The 23,037-nt window shown below is 42.0% G+C and overlaps 1 protein-coding gene across 1 annotated transcript in view; it reads left to right on the top strand.

Moving 5' to 3' along the window:
- The window catches only part of LOC142935248 (leucine-rich repeat transmembrane neuronal protein 4), a 96,268-nt gene extending 86,560 nt beyond the window's left edge, over window positions 1-9,708 (top strand). The window contains exon 3 of the mRNA XM_076079463.1: window positions 9,394-9,708. Coding sequence (XP_075935578.1) covers window positions 9,394-9,708 — 315 coding nt within the window. The remainder of the gene's footprint in view (window positions 1-9,393) is intronic.
- The last annotated feature ends 13,329 nt before the right edge of the window (window positions 9,709-23,037 follow it).

Raw genomic sequence — 23,037 nt, forward strand, 5'->3', positions numbered from 1 at the left:
TTGATCATTTGCATGCATGTAGATAACATAAAAATAAAAGGACATAGATGGTTTTATCTGCACATGGTGCCTGTTATAGGGTTAATTTATTCTACACCACCCAGATTTAATAGAAGTGATGGCAACTAATAACTAACCAAATATAAAATACAATAATTGTTTAGTCCTCATAATGTTTTATCTCCTGTGATTAATATGTGCTATTCCTAAAAACTAGAGTGTTGAGTTGTTTGTGCATGCAGAAAAGGCAAAATGCTTTCTTTTTGTTTTGCCTAAGTTGCGCCTAAAGGTAATAACACCCAGGGCAGCTTGTATGTAGCCTGAGAGGTAGACCCAGGGCAACAGAAAATCACTCGCTTCTGCTCTTTGAACTGATTGCTGAGAGAATCTGCAATTATGATAATCAATTCACCATCAAATCCTGCTTCCAGCTATGAAATGTGAGACTGTACAGTTGTTGTTTTTTGCTGTTTTATTTAATTACAAATGGAATATCTTTGAGCTTTGAACTGGTGGCCGGACAAAACAAGCTATTTTTAAGGTTTTTCTTTGTGACGTTTTAAATATAGTAAACTAATAATCGAGGGAAAATAGTTAACAGTGATACTAATCATTAGTTGCAGCCCTAATCTGTACTGACAGAAGTGAGCCAACATGAGACTCTTAGAAAAAAACTAAACGTAACAACTGTAAGCATGTACTGTACACGGCAAGCTCTGCCATTGTTCACACATTCTCAGCCCCCGCGTTCATTAGTTGCTGTAATTGTGTGTTGTGCTGAATGCCTGTGTGTGTGTGTGAATGCTAAGTAACGTGTCGAGCATTGAGTAACATTTCACGGCCCATTTGCTGTGGTCAGTGGAAGCTCTACTGTACGTACCGTCGAGTGGGAGGAGGCTGTGATGAGCCGACCCATCGGTGCGTGAAGGGGGGCCTCCATCCTTGTTCTCTCCTTCTCTCCCCAGTTTTTCCTCTCTCTTTCTCTCGCTTTCCCTTCCTCTAAACCAGCTCCCTAAATGGAGTTCTGCATGTATTTACTAGTGTGTCCATCTATCTGTGTGTGGTAAATGTGTGTGTGTGTGTTGTGCCAGGGACCTGTAATCAAGAGTCACGGCACATAAAGGGACCTCCAGTCATTAAGGAATTAGTGGGAGGCTAACGGCTTGTTTAGAGAATCAATTAGTTTAAAATGTGGACATGTGGGCTCATTTTCACACACAGCTCTGCGAGGGGAATGTCAAGGTTGTACATTCTGCCTCTGAAGTTAACTGACCCTTTATGGCTCCGCGGCTATCGAAGTCCTGGGAGGCCTCTTGAATCCACTGGAAGTTTGTCTTCGAGACACAATGAAGCAGAAATTAGAGCGTCTTCGGCTTCCGCCATGTGATCTGGGTGAATTGGAATATGTGAGCAGGGTACAATTTCAGGAAAGATTTGATGGGATCGCTGGGGGGAGGGGGGTATTCGATCATTTGAAAGCGGGCGTTAATTAATGAGCACACAGCGATCCCTCAAATTGCGTTGTTGTATCGGGACGCTGAGGGAGGAGGAAGAGTGAATCAATTGCAGCCACTTCGACCGCAACGGGATTTTTTAGAAATGTGACACATGAGAGGAGACATGCACACACACGCTTGCACACACAGCTGGGAAGTCTTCCTCTTGGGGTGCACTGTCTGAAATCAAACCGATGGTGTTTAGCTTCACACCCCCTCAGACACGTCCATGCACACCGCTCTGCTGAAAGCCTGACTGGTGGGCTCCGTGTCATTGATGCCCACCTGGCAACATCTGTGCTGACTACCCTCACATGCTAGTGCCGCGTGCAATTGGAAGACGGCGCGTGCAAACCACCACAGCACGCGGTGTCATGGGTGGACACTCACACACACACACACACACACACACACACACACAGGGGCGCTGTTTGCAGAGGACGTGTGATATAGTTGTTTCAGTTTTGAGAGTGAACTTGTGAGTTTATGATTTCACAAAGCATGATGAATCATTTGATGAGCAAGAGACATCTGTATATACATATTTACACACCTCGAGTATATGCTATTAACATATGGCATTTTGCAAGCTGTAGCTGTTTAGGATGCATCACTCTGTCACTTGTTTCACTGAACTGCTCACACAGGTACTGAACAATGCTGTATTCTTAAATCTCTTTTGTCATGTGTTCAGTTTTGTACCGTACATGACTACAAGTTGGAATTAACCACCATCACATCCAGCACTACTACTACCAGTACTGCCACTAGTACTACTACCACCGCATCCACCACTACTATTTCTACCACCACTAGTACTACTACAATCACCACCACATCCACCTCCACCACTAATACTACTACCACCACTACCACGACCACTATTACTATTACCTCCACTATCACCACATCCATCTTCACCACTACTACTAATACTACTACCATCACTACTAACAGTACTACTACTGTCACCAATAAGACCACCACAACTATTGTTACAACCACCAATACTAGTACTACTACTATTACTACCGTCACATCCACCGCTACTACATCTACCAACCCTTACTTTGCTACTACCACCACTACCAGAGCTACTACTGCCACCACCACCAATGCTACCACTACTTATACTACTACCACCAATACAACTATTACTACTACCACCACCATCACTAACAGTACTACCACTGCCACCAATACTATTGCTAAAATCACCACTGCTACCACCACATCCACCTCCACCACTACCACCACATCCAATACTGCTACTACCAACACATCCACCACTACTATTGCTACTACCACCACTGCCAGTACTACTACTACCACCACATCTGGGAAGCTGTGGCTCAGGTGGAGCTGGTCGTCCTGTGTGCGAGTGTGTGTGAATGTGAATTAGTAGTATGCTACTAACGTGAATGCTTTAGAATATATATATATATATATATATATATATATATATAAATGCATGGTATTAACAATCTGTACCATTACTTTCTGATCACACATTCAACTTAAATGTATTATAAAGCAATGTAATACTAATTTGTTATTTCATTAAACAATATGCAAGTAAAAGCGAAGACACGATAGTAGTGGAAGAGGAAATCATTTTGTTGTGGGTGGAAAAAGCATGGAAGAAACAAAACCCACAGCTCAGTGGGAGCTGAGATGTATCCCCAGTGGCAGCAAGTACTTTGTACAACAACACAGCACTGTGGGACATGGTGATACTGAAACAGTCTCAACAACATAAACACTGGACCTTTACATCAAATATGCATCACAGCCTACTTTTAATATAAATGGACAAAAGTGATTATTGGTAATATATCTCTAGACTTCTACAAAGAGGACTAGAGGGATGAGAATTAGACAAAGAAAATAGTAATTAGACAGTTATTTCCAGTAACTCAGTTTATTTCAATAATTCTCCAAAATGAAGAGTAAGCCTTGAAATGTGTTGATAATTAACAACGCAATATAGATAAACATATACATGCTGAAAACAATGTTATAGAAGAATAACAGTCTTTAAAAAAAACGAGTGATTTTTAACAATGTATGAAAAAATATCTTTGGGGGAAATACAGTGTGATGTCCACAGAGGCAGACAAAAAAAGAACTCAAAATGCTTTAATAACAATGAATTCCCAACTTGATTCATGGGAGTACATACATAAAAGGCTGATCATTAATGAGAATAAAAAGAAAGTTACATTTAAGTGGGAGTGTGTTGCACCTCCTCTTCACCGTGTCGCCCTGCTGTGTGCCACAATACGGTGACTTGAGAGGATCAAAGTGTTTGGCCGTGAGAGCGGCAGACTTTTGAACCGTGATGCTCCTAAAGCCTGGGGTGGCATTAGCATGGTCTGCCTGTGGCACAGTTAGTGTCTTCCTTAGCTGCTCATGAAAGCGTAAATACAAAAAAAAGAAACACAACTTCGGAGGGCCGCTGGAACGCTGTGAAAGAATGAGTTTATGGGGATTTGGGTCTCCTTTTAAGAGACTCCCTTTGCAAATTAGAGCTGCTCTGAGGAAGTAGAAATAGCCACAGATGGAGGGATTCTCTAATCAGGTTTTTACAGTCTGGTTAATCAGGCAAGTGTTTGTGCACAGTGGTACTCAGGTGTCAATAAACAGAGAAAAATATGAAAACAAAAGAGTCTGTGCAATAACAATTTTAGTTGAACAGCACCTTCAAATTGTACCAGCAACAAAATATCACACAGCTGGTATTTCAACATACAAAAATCAAAAGAAACATAAGTCTCTCAGATGAAAGCCAGTTTAGGAAAAAAGATTTCAAAGATGGACTGATCTGGGGGGCTTAATGTCCTTGGGCAGGTTGCTTCAATGCTTTGGGGACAAAATGGCTCTAAGGTCACTCTAGTGTGTTCAGGCATTCGGAGATAAAGAGGCAGGATGCCAGTCATTGTCAGCCGGAGCACAAATAGGTACAGGTGGCAGAGATCCAAAGAAGCAAAAAAATCATCCAGTGCTGCAGCATTTCGAGTTGAGTTTTTCTTTCCTATCTGTCTTTCTGACAGGTGGAAGCTGCAGTAAACAACACAGCATATAGGATGATGCACAGTTCAGTTGAAACAGTGTAAGCTAGCTCACTGGCTGTTTTTTTTCTTTCAATATTGATCAAAGGACGAGGGTATCAACATACCTCATGTTGCTCTTAAACGTAACAGAATTGAGTATTCTTGAATGTTTTATGTTTATTTATTCATTAAATTTTGTTTCAAATTGGACATCTTCAATATTTTTGTTTTTATGTAAGACTATAGCTTGAAGTTCTTTCATTAATAAATGGAAAGCAAAGTTATATTCGTCTCCTCCCCTTCTCTTTGCTTATCCAAACCGTGACTCAAAAACTTGCATCGCAATGTTTTCACAGTAGCCCAGAATGGACAAACCAAACACTGGCTCTAGATGGGGCCATTAGGGTGTTATTTTCAATAGCCATCATAGTTCTCGTACACACTTTGCATACATGAGAGGCTCCAATTAGTTGCAATCCGCCACCAAATCCTGCACACTGACCTTTTTAAACTGAAATACATAATTAAAAAACATCTCTGTGCTACCTGCTGCATAGTGACGTGACCGTATGCTACCCGTTTCCACTGCACTATACTCTGTACTCCACCTTGCACAGCTCTTCCCCCGTGACCAACACAGGACTTTAAGTGATGTCGGATATTGCAAAGTAAAGACACCATATAAAGCAATCATTCCCTAAAGACATAACAACCCGGTTGAAGATGAACCAATTTGTCAAGCATCAGTAAATGCTATGTCAGACCTACTTTTTTTCCCACACAGTGGCAACAGAGACGGGCGCCCATTCAGAGCTGAATATGTAAATGATGTGCTCAGTGCTAAACAAGCCTGAAAGCCACAGATTTCGTGAGGGAGCCAGCCTGCGTCATTGGGTCTTTATGCTCGGATGGAAGGAGCGTCTAGACCTTGTGACTGCCAGGAGGTTCCTGCCGGAGGGTCTCAAGTTGCACTCACAGGGGCTCACCGGTACAAAAATAGAGGAATATAAAGTGTCCGAACAAAGACACGCCCGTGTGCTGATCGTTGAAGTGCTCGATTCAGTTCTGATTCGCAGTTATAGGCTGCAAGGATGCTGAAAACAGAATAATATGAGCTATTACACCATCCTTCTCTCCTCGAATTTATGCAGAAACCACCCTCTGAATGCGATTAAGCATAAATGTACACAGCCAACATGTTTTCCAGTTTACTTTTGGAAGCAGAGACCAGAAATCTAATTATTGACAGATGAAATATTACAATTTAGAAAGACCTTTTTTTCATAGGCACTTAACATTTATCTGGCAGGAAGAGGATGTCATTGGTGGATAAAGGGTCAGAAGAGCCAAGATTCATATCTCAGTGAATAGTAATGGACGGATCACACACAGAGAACGATTGGCCCTGTGATTTATTTCACTTTGTGAAAAAAAGAACATCTGTTGAGAACAAAACTTCTCAACAGTGTATACCTTTTAGATAAGCCCCCAACATCATCCATTCCCACCTACACCACGTATTTTTTTATAGAACATTTGGAAAATAAATTGAATTGTCTGCTGTATATTTGTTAGTCTGGCCAGATGTTATCCGTTCCCATATTTGGCAGTCTCCACAGTAAACAGACTATCCAGTGTGAGGAATTAATAATTTCCTAATGCTGAGAGGCACAAAGAGAGGCCGATGGCATTTCTAATGAGCTAACGGTTCCTCATAACTACACGGATGGCTGGTGAATATCAATAGCATCTTTTTTTTCTCGGAAACTGCCATTAATGAGCGTTTTGCATCACTGACTTCGTCCGACAAGCCAAGTCAGGTTGTCTGATATCGACGTTGCATGTTCTTTTTAGAGCTGCACTGAATGTTGAAATGTCAAACTGGTGCATACAACTCTTACTGTATCTTTAGCGTTTTTTTCTCTGTTTCTGTCACGCTCAGCCCCTTCTAACTTCCGCAGGCGTCCACGTACAAATACGCAACAACACACTTAAATCACTCTCTGCACGATGGGCCAGATTTGTGCATCGACAATGTGATAGAATCCACTGAAACGGTCAGGACTTAATATGGGTTAATTAATCCGTTGGACCTGTGAGCAGAGCTGAGGTGGTGGTGGTGGTGGTGGCGTCAGGGTTGGTGAAGGGTTTAAACTGAAAGGGGAATGAGGGGAGTAATCCACTGAGTGCCTGTAATGTAATGAGTCAGCCGCGTTTAATGGGAGTCCATTTGAGGGGGAACGAGGTATGAACGGCGGTGGCTCTGGAGGTGCGTAGTTGGAGCTGAAAGAAAAGGCTGGGTTGGAGGATTTAAAGCTGGAAATTTAACTCCGGTTTCATACATTATCTCCGGACCAGACGAGCAGTCTCTCAGCAGCTGTTTTATCGGAGAATACACCACTACAACTTTGCTGAATTGTAATGCAGCACTGCATCATTGAAGCGTGTTGCAGTAAAAGCTTGAGGCAACAAATAACACTTTTTTTAAAATCTAAAACAGAACTGGTGTTAATGTGTTCAGAGTGGCTTTATCTCAGCCCCGCGGTTCATGGTAATTCCTGAACCGCCGAGCTGCGTTAGCCCAGACTGTTTCCATTTGACTTTGAAATCTGTGCTCTCTTAGACACACACACTATTCCCCCTTCTCAGCCAGCATATATCTGCATTTCATTGACACAGTCGGCCCTCTTTTCACAAATCCTGGCATGAATTCTCTCAAGTTCCCTGAAATAGGATTGCTCCACTCCGAATGCCATTGTATGATAAGTATAATAAATGTACAAGGATATTGGTGACACGTTTTCTGGGTCGCACGTAGCAGTGATTCTCTTTTTTTCTCAGTCCACTTGGTTGACTTTGCTTTGTTCCTCTGGGACATAATTTGTAGTTCCTTCGGGATCACTATGAGAGTATCAGTTCAGCAAATTAAAAATGATATTTTCTTATTTGCTACATGGCAGCTAGTTTTGACTTACGTAGTTTCAAGGTTTTGAGATCAGTGCATCTAGAATAACTATTCTTCAATGAAAACTGTTCAAACCAATGTGTGTCTATTAACCAGGCAAACCAGAGGATCTGTTGCTTGAGAGCTCTTCGAATGTAATTTTTCAATGATTTGGAAAAGTACTAGTGAAATTCAGTGACAGCCCTAGACTTAGCCCTAGCCCTAGACAGTCACCGTCACGTCACCTGTCGGTTTGTGGAATAACGATTTGAAGCCTGGAGTTTGGCATTTTTGCCTGTTGCCATCTTGTTTTCTGGCCGTCGCCATCTTGGTTTAAGACCATAAACTCATGTTTACAATGTTTACTGAGGTAATAAATCAAGTAAGAAGTAGAGTCATTTTTGCCTTTTTGTAAATAGGGCGACCTGATTTATAGGTAATCTCACTTGTGAATATATATACATATATATATATTATTTCATTCAATTTGTTCCTCAAGATCTAGTTACCATCAATGGTTAAGGTTTAAAAGGAAACCTCAAAGATGTGCAAGGGAGACGGTGCAGTTGTGGCACTTGCTCTGCCTCCAATGCCTCCTCAAGTGTCAGGAGTTATATTATTCATGTCTTCCTTGTTGGTGTCAAATCTGCAGCTCCCACTGTTGTCGTGCGTTTCTTGTCGCCTGCGTGTACAGACCTGATGATCTGTCGCTCTGCCAGGCTGCAGCGTTTAATCCAGGTCAGCTGCCATCTTACCCTGCTGTTACCACAGCCTGTTAGAAATCTTTTAATTGGCCTCCTTTTTTCATTTTTCAAGCGAATAAGTTTGCGATTTAGTTGGGCAGACAGAGTGTCACGAGAGTCTCATCTGTTTTGTTTGGCACTGTGTTAAGGTTTTGGGGACGGAACACGCGACCAGACACATAGCCAGATGTGACGAGTGCTCCTGGCAGAGACACAAGTGACCTGGCACCGGAGAGAGAGAGCTGCGGGCTTATTCGCTCCAGCTCTTGTACAAACGGTTCAACCCAAAAGAGGTCGTGGTCGTAATGCAGCGCGGTCTGTGTGTCATTCATACATATGTCTTAACATGCAAATGCACATCTTCTTATTCAGTCAGCGTGCAGTGCAGGAAGTGTAGGAGTGAAATGCTTCGCAATTCTGTTAAAAAAAAAAGCAGTTGTCGCAGATGCTTCGCAGCCTACATTTTTGGAGGGACTTTGAAGCAAATGGGTTTTCGGCAAGCTGCAGGCTCAGGTGGTCACCATGTGAGGATGATTACAGAGGGCCAGCAGTTAACTGCCAAACTAACTGTGCTGTAGGCTTGGAGTCACACAGGCACAATGAAATGTTGTGTGACAAATTAACTGCATTGAGAAAAAAAAAAGAAACATTATTTGAAAGTGTGCAATATTTATTTGAAAAACAGCCCTGGCTGTTGTAGCTGCAGTACAACCAGGGATGGCTGTTTTTTCAATCATAAAATGAAAATGTTAGTTTACCATCATCACAAAACTACAGAACTTTTTTTTTGGGGGGGGAGGGGACTGTTTCTCATATATTTTTTAAAATATGATAGGACATTGTTTCTGGTGTTGCAATTCACCTTTTTCATTATTACAAAAGTGAATTTTTTATATAAAAGAAAAAAAACTGCAGAAATTGGAATAAAATCTGATTACATAAACTCTCTACACAACAAAAGTATTATTTGGTTTTACTATGAACATCACTTTTTTGGCTAACATATATATTTTTTTCTCCCTGTCCCCTTTTGTTTCCTTGTCTCCTTCACTCTTGTACAATCCTACCCATGTGCCCACTACCCTGATGTCATCCTTTCCATCGCATCCTCCCTCTGTCTTTGCCCTCTCTGCTCTCTGTCTGTCTGTCTAAAACAGGTCCCCCACCAGTTGGGTGCGTTGACCTTCTACCGCTACGAGCAGCCTATTGTGGACTACTGCCAGGCCCATCAACCCCTGCGGCTCAACATGGGCTATGAGGGACCCCCACAGGGCCTGGAGGGCCTGGGGCCGTGTGATAGGGGCACCATACAGACAGTGGCGCTGCCGGCCGTGCCCTCCGCTGCCAGCATAGGTGCCCCCGTGCCAGGGCCTCGCTCTCCTCCGCCGCCCCTCAGACCACCGACGGAAGGTCCCAGCGGCGGTCCTTTCCTCCCCACCGAGCGCACCGGCACGCTCAAATTCGGACGCTAGCGGGCCGAGCTCAGTTCATGGAAGTGGGCCAAGGGCCTCTGAATCGACGTGACTTTGTAACGAAGGGGCAGGCGAGCTGGTTATTCAGTGGGGCCTTGTTTTCAGAACAAGAGTATGTGAACTAGAGGACAAAACATTTTTATAATTCTGCCTGGAGGGATTTGGCATCTGAAACACACAGTCTCACTAATATACAGTAGAGGGTGAGACATCCTTGCAGATGATTTTTATTTCTTTTTCCAAAGCACCTCATATAAAACTACTGAATCACGGGAGGTATTACAGCATTATGACAGAAAGAAAACGCATTACCTTGTTTCCACATCCGGTCTTTGCCATATTTTGCCATATCCCATCATGGGGCACCTGTTCACAGCAGTCCACGTGCACTGAGACAGGAGTGAAAGGGGAAGTGCAATAAACACGAGGTCTCGATCATGTGAAGGCAGTAAAGTAAAACAGAGAGGTGGAGCTGGACATCATGTGAAGGGGCTTCTTACTGTGATTATAATTAAAATATCGAGTCAGTGTTTCATAAAGATGACACGTTCTCCCGAGACAATTTCATTGAATTTCTCGATCCTTTTGTCTTACTTTCTTTTGCTTCGTTAGATGTGGGACTTCACGCTGAATTCCATTAATGTGCATGTCAAACCAAAGAGTTTACTTCTATGTTTTTTTCATTTTTTCTTTTTTTTTCTTTTTAATGAACATTAGCTACTTTAGCTGGGGGCATTCTTAAAATGCCAGTTGATCTACTACAATAGCTTCTGCCAACTCACATTCACATTTACAACCAAAACCCCCCCGTTGGTTTCAGACGGACTGGGCTCGTCTCAACAGATAAGCAGAGTAACAGTACGATAAATACGAGTGAGGTAATGGAACTCAAATTTTAAATATATATTTATCATGATGATTGCCTGGTCCTCCCAACATCAATTTTAACTGGTGACACTACAAAACAGCAACACACCACGCAAACACTTTAGAGGACATGTTATGGGCGTGTTCCATAAAACTTCCATAAAACTCCCTTCTCGCAGCAGAATGGCAGGTCTTTGTATATGATTACATCCCAGCTGATTGACTTCACTATGCTTTAAAGAGGTCATCATGGGGAATTCATGGTGGCAAAATAAGTACATGTGAATGCAAAGTATTGTACATATTCTGACAAAAAATGTCCACTTTACTGAAGGTCGAACCACTCTCACTGCCCCAAACGGTCATTTGAAACATCGTCGAGTCAATGTCTGACTTTTATCACACTGGACAATTCGGAGAGCACCATCTTGCTGGGTTGGCAAGGCTCTGGCCATGTGCTCCCGCCCCACCCCCCCACCCCCCCCCCCCCCCCCCTCCCTCCACAGCAGAGAACAACAGTGCCTAGTTGGGGGCATGTTGTACCGGCACGTTGACTTCTCTTTAACCTGCGTATGAACCCATGGACTGCACTGGGAATATTGCCTGACATCATCATTTTATTTTTTTTCAGAAAGTTCGCCTGCAGTGCTGGACTTTATTGCACTTGGTAACCCGTCGTCCACCGTGTCGAGCACTGCTACCCATTGACTTGTGGAGCTAATGAGGACATGAGACGCGGCTGTGATGGCCTGTCCAAATGTCATCTCCGGCTTTATCCAAGCAGTGCACCGGGTTGTTTCTTACATGTCAGCGGCCGTACTCTCGGGAGTTGTGAAAACTCTGCTTGGTGCGGCGCAACCGGTTGATCCACATATGATATTGCGAGGGGCCAAAATTTCCCGCCCAACAGCGGGCGTATCCTCAAGATAAGAGGAAAAAAAATTGTTTTTTGTTTTTTTTTCTTTCGTCTTTTTGTCTCAGAACATAAAAGACAGTTTTTTTTGAGGTGTTCAAAGATGATGTCAAGAAATTCTATGAGACTAATCAAAGGACAAAATCGAATAGAACTTATTTATCGTGTAAATAGTGAATCTTTAAAGATGAAGGAAAAAAAAAAAAAAGTATGAACTTCACTTCTTCTGAAACACAAAACTTGCTTGTGAACAGAGGAGGAGCCTTATTCACTTCCCGGTGGGAATCTGTTACCAAGATGACTCGGTGAAGAGGTTCTGTACTGTAATGCTCCTGTTGTTTCAATGATAAATATTTTTCTATCTGCTCCCGCCACTATTCTACCATCCAACACCAATTATGTTACTGAGGTTGTTTCTCAAACCTAATTGTTTTACGGAATCACAGGAAGGAGGGAACGATCGGGAGCCCAACCGCACAGAGATCCACATTTTCTGTTCTGACTTCTGACATGTTTCATATAGCGGAGGGTGTGTTGACTGGGTGCATCCCAATCCACGTTGGACAACTCCATCACTATCTGCCATTTCAAGGTCTACTCGGGGAGAAGAAGTGTGCTATTCTTTGTACCAAGAGTTTAACTTGGGAAGCTCTTTTTTTTGATGTGCCATTATTGTGTTTTTACAAACAAAAAAACTAAAAAAACAGCCACAAAACAGGTGACCCCAAAAGTCTTCATGGTTTCACGACCAAGGAGGGGTTCAGTCCCCTTTGTGTACAGGATAAATGCATAAAAGATGCAGTTAAATTCGCTCAGTACGGTTGCTTAATAGTGCTGGTGGAGTTTACTTTGTAATAGCAGCTGTGCCGATGTCTTTATAATGGGAGCTCTCTCAATTCTATCCATGTATTGTCTTGCCTTGCTCTATATCACCCCTGCTAACTCCTTGGCCTGAATTTCATGTCTGCCTCCGGGTGACTCGGGTGAACCTGTTTAATGATGTTCTATTTCTGTCCGCATGCTGATATTTTGGGAAAGTATGTCCAGTTAGGGAGGAGCGCTGAACCGGAGACGAACAGTACGGGAGACGTTTCCTGTCTGGAGTGCCCTAGAACCAGCAGCACGTGTCACGGACAACTTCACAGATTTATTTTTTCTTTCTTTTTAAAGCAACTTGTTTGCTGACCCGTCCCTGCCCCTGTCTCTCCCAAAGTACAATTCCCTGGCACTGCATAGGCTGTTAAACACATAAATTGGCCTGCGCTGGGCACTCACTCCAGGGAAAAACCTTCCCTTTAAGTCTCCTGCAAAAAAAGCCCAGCACCGCATACGTGGTAATTACCTCAGTTTTATTTTTCCGGTAGCGATAATGGTTAAATTCGGTCCAAACACAATGATCAAAGCTAGTTCGCCCATCATGTGTAATTAGAATACGCTATTAAAATCTTTGTCTGTTCACAATTAAATCAACTACTAATAAGCGATTGATTAATCGTGACTACCTCCCTGATAAGATCGGATATGTTCGGCGGAATGCTTGAATCCTGCTGCCAGTAATTATTTAGTCTTTTGTCCGTTTCTTTTTTTTTTTTCTGCCATCGGAGAGCTGGAAGCACAGGCGTCGCATGCTAATGATTGCATGTTTGAGCTGAACTCCAGGACTGTCTGCGGCCCGGCCCGCGATGCCCGTGGGCTTCACTTCCCTCCTCAGCTTTGTTGGTTTAACCCAAGCCCTCTCCCCACACACACACAACCCCTTCAGTCTTCGAGTTTGGGCTCAAGTCCCCACTTGGAACATTCCTCTCTCTTTTTTTTTTGGGGGGGGGGGGCTTCTGGGGGGGGGTTATTAAAGGTCTGAAGAATTGTGGCGAAAAGTTCCATATTTCAGTGTTAACGAGCAGAGGAAGAGGACAGGATAGCCGGGGAGACGAGAGGGGGGGTCAGACACTCCGTACAATGTGGGATGATATGGAGGGACAAATGGGTAAGTATAAAGGAAACCTTCTGTTACAATGACAGCCTCGTGATGTATCTGCACACACGTACTGTAAGTACTCCTGCGGAGTTACATATGGCACACGCAGGTAAAAACAAAAGGCGTACTCAAATCAACTGGCATTTTCTAAACAATGTGTATGATGCATGCTCGCGTACACAGATAAACAGACACGCTCAAACGTTTTAAACGCCTTATTTGCTCATTTGTTACCGAGGAACCATTTTATTCTTGTCAACCTTTAACTGCAGAACAATGACGCATATATATATATATATATATATATACTGTATATATTGTGTGTATATATATATATATATTGAAAATACTGCAAACACAGGTAACACACATGCCTTGATAAATGATAATAAACTTCTGCAGGTTTTGACGCTCTCATCCATTTCCATCCACCCAAGGCCATCTGCGACGGTTCAGTAGGTTCTAATCCATTACCTGATGAATACATTTGAAAAATTAATTTCGAGCCAGACGTGTTGCAGCTTTCTTTTTTCTTTGTTTTTCTCTCCCTCTACCATACATCTGTGTCTTACCCACAGGCAACGCTAGGACATACCCACTCAGCACACGGTCATGACTCCAGACAGTCAGCATGTATACACACAGATCAGGGAGAATAAGCAGGGAAAGAGAAAAATAAGTTAATGCTCCCCATCTGCCACTTCTTGACTCCTAATTTGAGTTTCTATTTTTGTTAGTGTGTCATTAGTGTGTGTGTGCAGACTGCAAAGTGGTAAGAATGAATAACTTTTTCATGCTAAAAGGTAGAGACTGGGAGCATTGCTAGTGAGTTAGCTACCCCGCATGTACCCAGATGGCATGTGTGTGTGTGTGTGTATATCTATAGCAGCACTTCCTCCTCTACCTCCTCTGAACCAACGTCACCATTACCGATGTTCAGGCCTGCTCCGGTCCCCGTCGATTGTTATTGTTCCATGATTCACATTAGCAGGAAGTCTTTAACCACTGACCCCGCATTATCCGGACTCTGTTTTTCTGCCATTGCTTGTGTCAGAGGGGACACAGAAAGGGGAAGGCATGATCATTAACCTCTGTCAGGGAAACAGACTCTTTTTTCCGACAAAGCCCCGTTTACGCCCCTAATTGGATTTAATGTGAGCACCGAAGAAAGGAAGGTTCTTTTTTTTTCTCAAATGGGCTGTGTAGCGATAGAGGCAGCAGAGAGAGGCAGATAGAAAGCAATATCAGAATTACTCTTTGTTTCCTTGCAGGTTGAAAGTACTCTACTTATTTCTTTTTTTTGCTGCCACTTAAAACACTTTCCACAGAATACCAGGGGATCCCCGCTGTCTCCTTTTCGTCCATCTCCTGCAGAAAGCATTGCTTTCTGTAGATGTAAATATGCGCTGCATTGTTTTCTTTGGTAGTTGGTTTTGTTGTTGAGTTTTGTTTTTTTTTATTGTTTTTTTTAATCTTATTTGGATTTTTGTTATTTTTACTGTATTCAGACCGAAAGCATTTTTGTGGAGACCTGGTCCAAGCGCAAAAATATGGCTCTTCTTTGAGTATATTATTGTCAGAAAATGTTTTGTAAAAATTTTGATGATGATATCAGAAATAAACATCTAAAGATGGGAGCTGCCATGTCTTGTTTACTTTAATGTAACCTGCATTAAAGGAGAGTTTAACAGATTTTACTCATCATCAATGGATAACTATTCATGAGCAGTAATACCCTGTGAACACAGTGTTTGTGTCAACTTAACAATATATGGTTTTCTTTTGTCATGAAGGAGCTTTCTCATCATCTGTGAAAGTTACCAGTGATGTAATAATGCATACAACAAGGTTACCCGGTACAATAGGAGGTTTATGATCTGGTGCTTTTGGAGCTACCTGGGACTAAAAGTTAAACTTCATCAATTTTGATCGTTTTTCTTTTACTTTATGAAGGTGCAAGACTAAAGTCCTGATTGCTCTTTTAACACCAGGATTCTACCAGCCGCAGCAACTGGTCTGCCAGACTGTCACATGTAAATTCATTGTTTGTGTTCATAAGCACATAAATAATGCATTTGTTTGATGACGTTATTAAAGATGATGCGATATTACCAAAACACAGATCATAGAGCAGGTTTGGCAGGTCTTTACAATGCCCCGAGCTAATTTACAATGTTTATATCATTTCATAAAGTGCATTGATTTAGCTATACTGCTGCAGCACGTCTCCGGTCCAAACAGACCAATTTGCTTTGCGATACTAAAATACAACCACACTGATATATAACGTGATGCCTACTATATTGTAGGCTTCAGGTCATAGTGTTTTGTCTATGACAAACTTAATGTCTCTGATATGCTGCATGCGAGAGACTGACTTTAAGCCGAGATGCTAACTGTTATGCCATTTCGATGAAGGCCGTATACCATAATAATGTATACTCTGGTATACTATGAAGGCCTTATACCATAATAATGTATACTCTGGTATACTATGAAGGCCTTATACCATAATAATGTATACTATGGTATACTATGAAGGCCTTATACCATAATAATGTATACTCTGGTATACTATGAAGGCCTTATACCATAATAATGTATACTATGGTATACTATGAAGGCCTTATACTATAATAATGTATACTCTGGTATACTATGAAGGCCTTATACTATAATAATGTATACTCTGGTATACTATGAATGCCTTATACCATAATAATGTATACTATGGTATACTATGAAGGCCTTATACCATAATAATGTATACTCTGGTATACTATGAAGGCCTTATACTATAATAATGTATACTATGGTATACTATGAAGGCCTTATACTATAATAATGTATACTATGGTATACTATGAAGGCCTTATACTATAATAATGTATACTATGGTATACTATGAAGGCCTTATACTATAATAATGTATACTATGGTATACTATGAAGGCCTTATACTATAATAATGTATACTATGGTATACTATGAAGGCCTTATACTATAATAATGTATACTATGGTATACTATGAAGGCCTTATACCATAATAATGTATACTATGGTATACTATGAAGGCCTTATACCATAATAATGTATACTATGGTATACTATGAAGGCCTTATACTATAATAATGTATACTCTGGTATACTATGAAGGCCTTATACCATAATAATGTATACTATGGTATACTATGAAGGCCTTATACTATAATAATGTATACTCTGGTATACTATGAAGGCCTTATCCCATAATAATGTATACTAATATAATATATAATAATGTAATGTAGACCTTTTAATGACGCATGCTGAGTTCATAGCACAAGGTGGTAATTCACAGGTAAGAAAGAGCAGTTGTTTCCCAGTGAGGGCTGGAGCAGTATGTCACTGAGAAGGCTGCCAGAAGAAACGAAGAAAAAGTGCAAAGAAATTCAAGGATCATGCCGATTGTGCTTATTTGAATTTGTTAAAATCTGAGTTTTTAAAATGACAGCTTTTAACCCTGGCTTTTGATTTACCGTGAACACGTTGACGGTAGAATACACTTGTCTCATCGGTTCGATCTGCAGTTGTTTCTGCTCCCTTTGCAGGATTTTTACAAGCTGTGTGGATTTTACAGAGAATGCGGCTCCGGCTGTTGGAGATACATCTTTGCTATGTTTAATGATTGAGGCCGATCTGATTTCTTAAGTTAAGTAATTACCTGGCAAATTTCACCACAATTGTGCATGGGAAGATGTATTCCAGTCATAGCAATACAAATATATAAAAGCTATTCTGCTAAACTGGACTGTAACTGACAAGTTAAAGACATTTCAACACTCATCCAAACAAATCCACAGTAGTGAGTGTAATCTGGACCTTTCACCACCTGCAGGACTGCAATCACAGAGTCCAAAGAGAAGGAGTAAAATCACAGCCAGCGGGGGCTCTGACAGCCTGTGATGAGCCTGACTGGGGCGAGTAAAACTCAAAATAGCAACACGGACCCACAGAGAGCACCATAAGAACAAGAAACACGGACCGCAATGAGACACATTGTGATCTGTGAAACCTGTGAGATTGTCATCCCCCGTAGCTGGTTTACACATGAAAGTGTGCCCAACATACTGACAATAGTGCTTCAGGCACATACTGTAAATGGATTTCATACCAAAACATAATCTTAGTTGAAGTGTCTATGTTGTTAAGCTGCTTCGTATGTAGGTGGGTATTTACTCCAAATACTACTCAGTACTCAGGAGCCTGTTAAGGCTATGCTATAGACAAAGCTGTAGCTCATTTAGAACACTTTTAGTGCTGGGATTAGGAGCAGAGTTTATCCTAAACTGGTCTGGAAATAGAACACGAAACGGAGACGTAAATGTGAACAAAAGCCGTTTTCTAAAAGCATCTTGAAGAGCAGCTTCATACTTGCCGAAGATATTGCTTGTTTACGTTTTCACCTTTGCCGCAGTGATGCAGAAGTGCACCTCATGGTGTGTCAGTACACCTTGACATGACTGTTGGGTGTGGTTACACACTTGCAACGGCGCTCACTTCTAACCACACCCAACAACACCCACCCAGCATCAGGGTGTTGGCAGAGGTGCAACATCCTTGGAGTGCAATGAAACCATACTTTTACAAAGATACTTTAAATAAAAAATGCAGCAGAAGCAGAGATATTGTATTTCCTCGCCCCTTCCTTTTCAAAACCTGCCGCCTGCATTACCCACAAAGCAACTCAATCGTTGCGTCGGAGATTAGTGGTGGACCCCAGCTGTCTGGTAAGCTCCCTTCTTTCTACTGAAGCGGCATCACTTGTTGCTCTGGAGCATAACAATACTCCTCAAGACCTGTCAACAGACTTTGATGTGTATATTGGTGAATATATGGTGAAGCTCCGTTTTTAAGATGCTTTTGGGAAATGGGGGCCCTGTTCCAAACAGAAAGGTGTTGTTGATGGCACATAGCTCAAATGTATCACCAATGAGGCTCCTACAACCGTGCCTCCGCTCCCTCCGAGGCGCGCTGTGAGTCACCTTGATACCGAACGGGCCCAGCAGAGAGTGCAAACCTTAAGAAAATGCAAAAATAAAAAAAGGAAAAGTTTGTGTTTATTTTATAAACTTTCGGGAGACGGCGCTGTCATACGAGCACTCAGGATGTAAACTTAATGAATGCGACCGTCTCGCTCTGAGTGAACCAAATACCCTCGGCGAAAGGAGCTCTGTCAGAGTCGCGGCGATGGAAGATCTGTTTGCTCCAGCCCGCTGTCACTTCAGATGCACACGTCGCGCCGTCACCGCCTCGGTAAGGAACATGACAGGCTCGCTCACTCTCCGGCTCACAGCGGTTTCCAGGACATGAGGTCCTCGCTATCTTTTACCGTTCTCCTCCTGATGGTCGCACACCCTCTGGAGAAACATCAAGCCAAGAACGTCAAGAAATAAGCAGTGCTCATGTATCGAATTCAGACCTGTAGCCAGGTAACCATCAGTTAGGTGACACGCTGGTTCGTGACCTTTTTCCCACTGCTAATGCAGGCTGCAAATCACGCTCATAGCTCTAGAACGCACCTTCATTAGTGAAATATTTCACTTATAATTCAACACATGTAAGCGTTAACCAAACTTTTAAATATTTAGCCTATTTAACCAAAAGCGTGTATATTTTTCTTACATATAAGAAACTGAAACGCTGTGAGCGACATCATATCAATTTATTCCAAATTGCTATGCTTTGGAAGGGTACCAGCTTTTCCCCCTGCATAGCACGTCTTATCTGAAAGGTTAAAAAAAAAAAAAGGTCTGACTTGGCTGAGGGGTCAGCCTCTTTCAGCTGATTGCACACAGCCCACCTCATCTGATTCGGTGTGAAAAAAAAAAGCCTGTGGCTGGCGGTTGATTGGCCGGGTCAGGTGACTTGGTAAGTTTGCAGTGTCTGATTCGCGGTGACCTTTTAAAGCAGCATGGTGGTGTGTGTGTCGGGAGGGGTGTGTGTGTGGGGGGGGGGGGAGGTAGCGGACACGTCACGGGTTTTATACACTCCGAGGTTGTTTCGCAACAGTAACTCTTTTTCTTTTCCCAACCAGGCCGAGATTTCTATGTCACTATTGGCCCTGCATCCACTGTAAGTAATGGAGCTCCTCGGGCATGTAAGAAATGTCTTGTCCTCATACAGCCTACACTGGCTTTCAACAGTCTGGAGCAAGCTTAAGTAAATTTCATCCACAATTGTTGCCCTCTATAGAAAGCCGAAGAGAGCCCTTTTCCTGTTCCCTTTGGCACTTTCCTTTAACACTCTGCGCCGAGTCTTCCTCTTGACCTGAAATGAGCAGTCTGCATGATACAAATAGTTTGTATTTCACTGCGTTTGCTCTCTCTTTTGGTTTTTATGCTCACATGCGGCTTTTTCTTCCAGCGTTTCCAAATATAAATGATTTTACTTTTAGATGTTTTCGGAGATTCACTGCTTTGTAAATACATGAAATAAATATAACCGCGTTCATGACTGCTCTATGCACAACAGATTTGAAAATATCTACAACCACGGAGGTAGAAGTGAAGATTAGTGAAAAAAATGTAATTAATGTTCACCTCAAATAAAATGAACAGCTCCAAAAATATAAAGCATTTAGAATTGTGTTGACAAAGTGTCACATACTGAGCTAACCTCTTTTGAAATTACGTTAAAATGAATGCAGAATGTGTTCAAAATGAATCAAAAGAGCTACGGACATGTTTTCAAATTTAGTTGTAATTATATTCTTTATTTTATGTATTGCCAGTGTCCACACAACAATGAACATGAACCAATCAGATCTTGAACATGCAACATGAGCAAGTGCATATCAGCTACATGACCCTCTTCACCATCTCCCAGCTTCTGGGCAATCTCAAACCATAGATTGTCCTTTATTTGGCTGTTCGCTGTAGTTGTCGATGTGTTTTTCCTACAAAATTTGGGTGTTGAGAAAACAAACTTGACACAAAAAAAGTCCCTCAATTTTGGCAGCAGGCTACCTGGAGGTATGACATCACTTGGAAGAAAGGATTTCAGGTCCATCCAAATATGTTTTCCCCCGCACGAATGTTTCCAACCTGATCTCAGAAATACTTTAAACCTCTTAAGCCCTAGCCCTATTTGTAGGCCTCTGCTCGAAAATTGTATACCCATACTCAAAAGAGTGCATCTTTGCAACCACAAGGTCTATTTGAATAATTGTTGTGTTGTAATAAAAGGGAACACTTGTGAGATTTGATCAGATGTGTAAATATCAGTGTATAAGTTACTGGTTAAGAGTAAATGAAGATGGCACACAGCTCAAATTGAAAAGTTGCAGGTTCGCCTAAATAAAAAAGCCCTTTTATTGTTATTATTTCATTGAAATGATGCAGCTACCAGCCTAAAACATCTCCCAAATCATAGCACATATATGTGAACAGTCTCTCTGCAAAGTTTTACTTTGATAAAGTGAAGCAGAACAAAATGAGAGGTTTTAGTACAGAAAGTTTAGGCGAGATTTCCAAAATGTGCATTTGGGCACAATGTGTGCCATTTGAATTTCCTCATGTACTAAACTACATATTTCACTTGTATATTACTAATGGTGTTCAATACATCTAAATACAGCAGTTTCTTTTTTTTTTTTTGGGAAAATTCAACCAGACATCTATAATTTTCCCATTCAAAAAAAACACAAATCAACTGAATGTTGAATCCAAATGGAACAGATTTAATTTGAGCAAACTGTAAAAACACAGGTAAAACCAATAAACTATTTACACAATTCTCCATTATGCCGTTACATACGACGTCCCAGGAAAAACTCCCCCATCAGAAAGTTATTGTCCAGTGTGCCACAGCTGGAAGCACTTCTTTTTTGGGTTGAGGCAGAGAGGAACATCACACCTCGTGCAATAAATGGATGTCTTCACCCTCAGCATTCCCGCATCTTGGCACCTCTTGCAATATCTCCTTACCCTTGTTTTACTCGCTGTCTTGGCCAACTGCTCCATGAAGCCCTTGTGGGTGTCGAGCTGCTTTCCGGCTTGCTGGCTGTGAGGCACTTGAAGGACCTGGAACACTGGCATGGGGTGGCTCGTAATCGTCATCACTGTAAACACGAATGTGGAAGAAAAATAAATATGTGCATTCAGTGGTCTGGTTCTGAAATTGTAATACATGAAACTAGAAAAGCAACTTCAGCCCCCCCCCCCCCCCTCCCTTCCCCACCCACACACAAACAAACCTCCATCACATACACACTACAATCAGACCTAGCTAAGCTTAGGAGTTTGGCCTGAGCAGGCTGGATAGCCAGAAAATCCGATACCAATAAATCAATAAATATAACATTTATAAGACAATCCATACCATTCCGATGATGAAAGACAGTAATCAGAGTCACTGGTGTCCTGTGTTTTTTCCCGAACCACGAGGCCCTTTTCATCAGACACGAATCCTCAGGACAAAGGACGTTCCCAGGCTCAGTTCCCAGGCTCAGTTCCCAGGCTCAGTTCCCAGGCTGCAGCAGTTCCAGTATTTCCTCCCTGGTGAAATGTGTCTTCGAGACTTGTTTAGACATCTTTCTCTAAATCAATTTCCAAAAGTATTGAAAAAGAAACCGTAAAAGTTACTCACAGGACGCTGCAAAACATGCAGAAGCTTTGCGTAAACTCGGTGCGTAATGCTGCCTCTTGTCTTGCTGGCTCTGTTTCACATACGCACGTCCATAACTTTTGATTCCCTTGGCGGAGCTCAAAGGTTCATACCTCTCTGGCTTCGTCAGAGCCAATAGAATTGAGATAATCACTTCAAAATGATTGACAGGCCTGTTAGCCAGTCGAAATCATCAAGTCTCCGAAAATAGTGAGGCGCAGGCTCCGAGGTAGAGAGCACGTTCCTCCTCTCCCTGAGGGGTGAAATCCCCCCTCCCAAAGGAAAGGTGTGTCTCTGTTCCTAGACAGGAAGTCCGTTGAACCTTTTCCGGCGAAATAATGCGGGGATATTCGATTTTTCTTCTTGAAAACGTCAAAAGTGAGTCATATTTATGATCATGAAGCGATAATGTGATTTGTGTTGCTGGTGTCTGTTGGCTCATATCTCAGCGATAGTATGACGGAGAGAAATGTTACGGCTATGTCCGTAACCGTTGTGTTCGTGGCGTGCTTTCTGCCATCTCGCTTTGTTTGTTAGCATCAAGCTACGATTGCTAAGTCCGGAAATGTGCCGAGTGTGCACACTTCTGGCGAAATATGAATATGGTGTTGTAGTTATGCTAAAGGTTGGTGACGGAGTTGCTTTTGGAGTATGTTCAAACGGATTTTATATTATTTTAACCCAGGTTCTGACGTTTCACGTGGTATGCGACATCATTATATTCATAGTCATTAATATGTGTTCAATGGTCCAAAAATGACACTACAGAGGGTCCCCTTTAAAGGGGACGCTCGGCATTAAGTCCACAGCTGCGTTGGTTATAATTAGTTGTCATCACCACGAAAACAATGCCAACGGAAAGTCAATTAGGATCCACTGTCTTCATGGACACACGGATGAAACTCATCCATGTGAATAGGCAATGCTC

The sequence above is a fragment of the Anarhichas minor genome, unplaced genomic scaffold (genome assembly GCF_050575085.1).
Source record: "Anarhichas minor isolate MPS153535 unplaced genomic scaffold, ASM5057508v1 ptg000073l, whole genome shotgun sequence".
In the NCBI taxonomy this organism is placed as follows: Eukaryota; Metazoa; Chordata; class Actinopteri; order Perciformes; family Anarhichadidae; genus Anarhichas; species Anarhichas minor.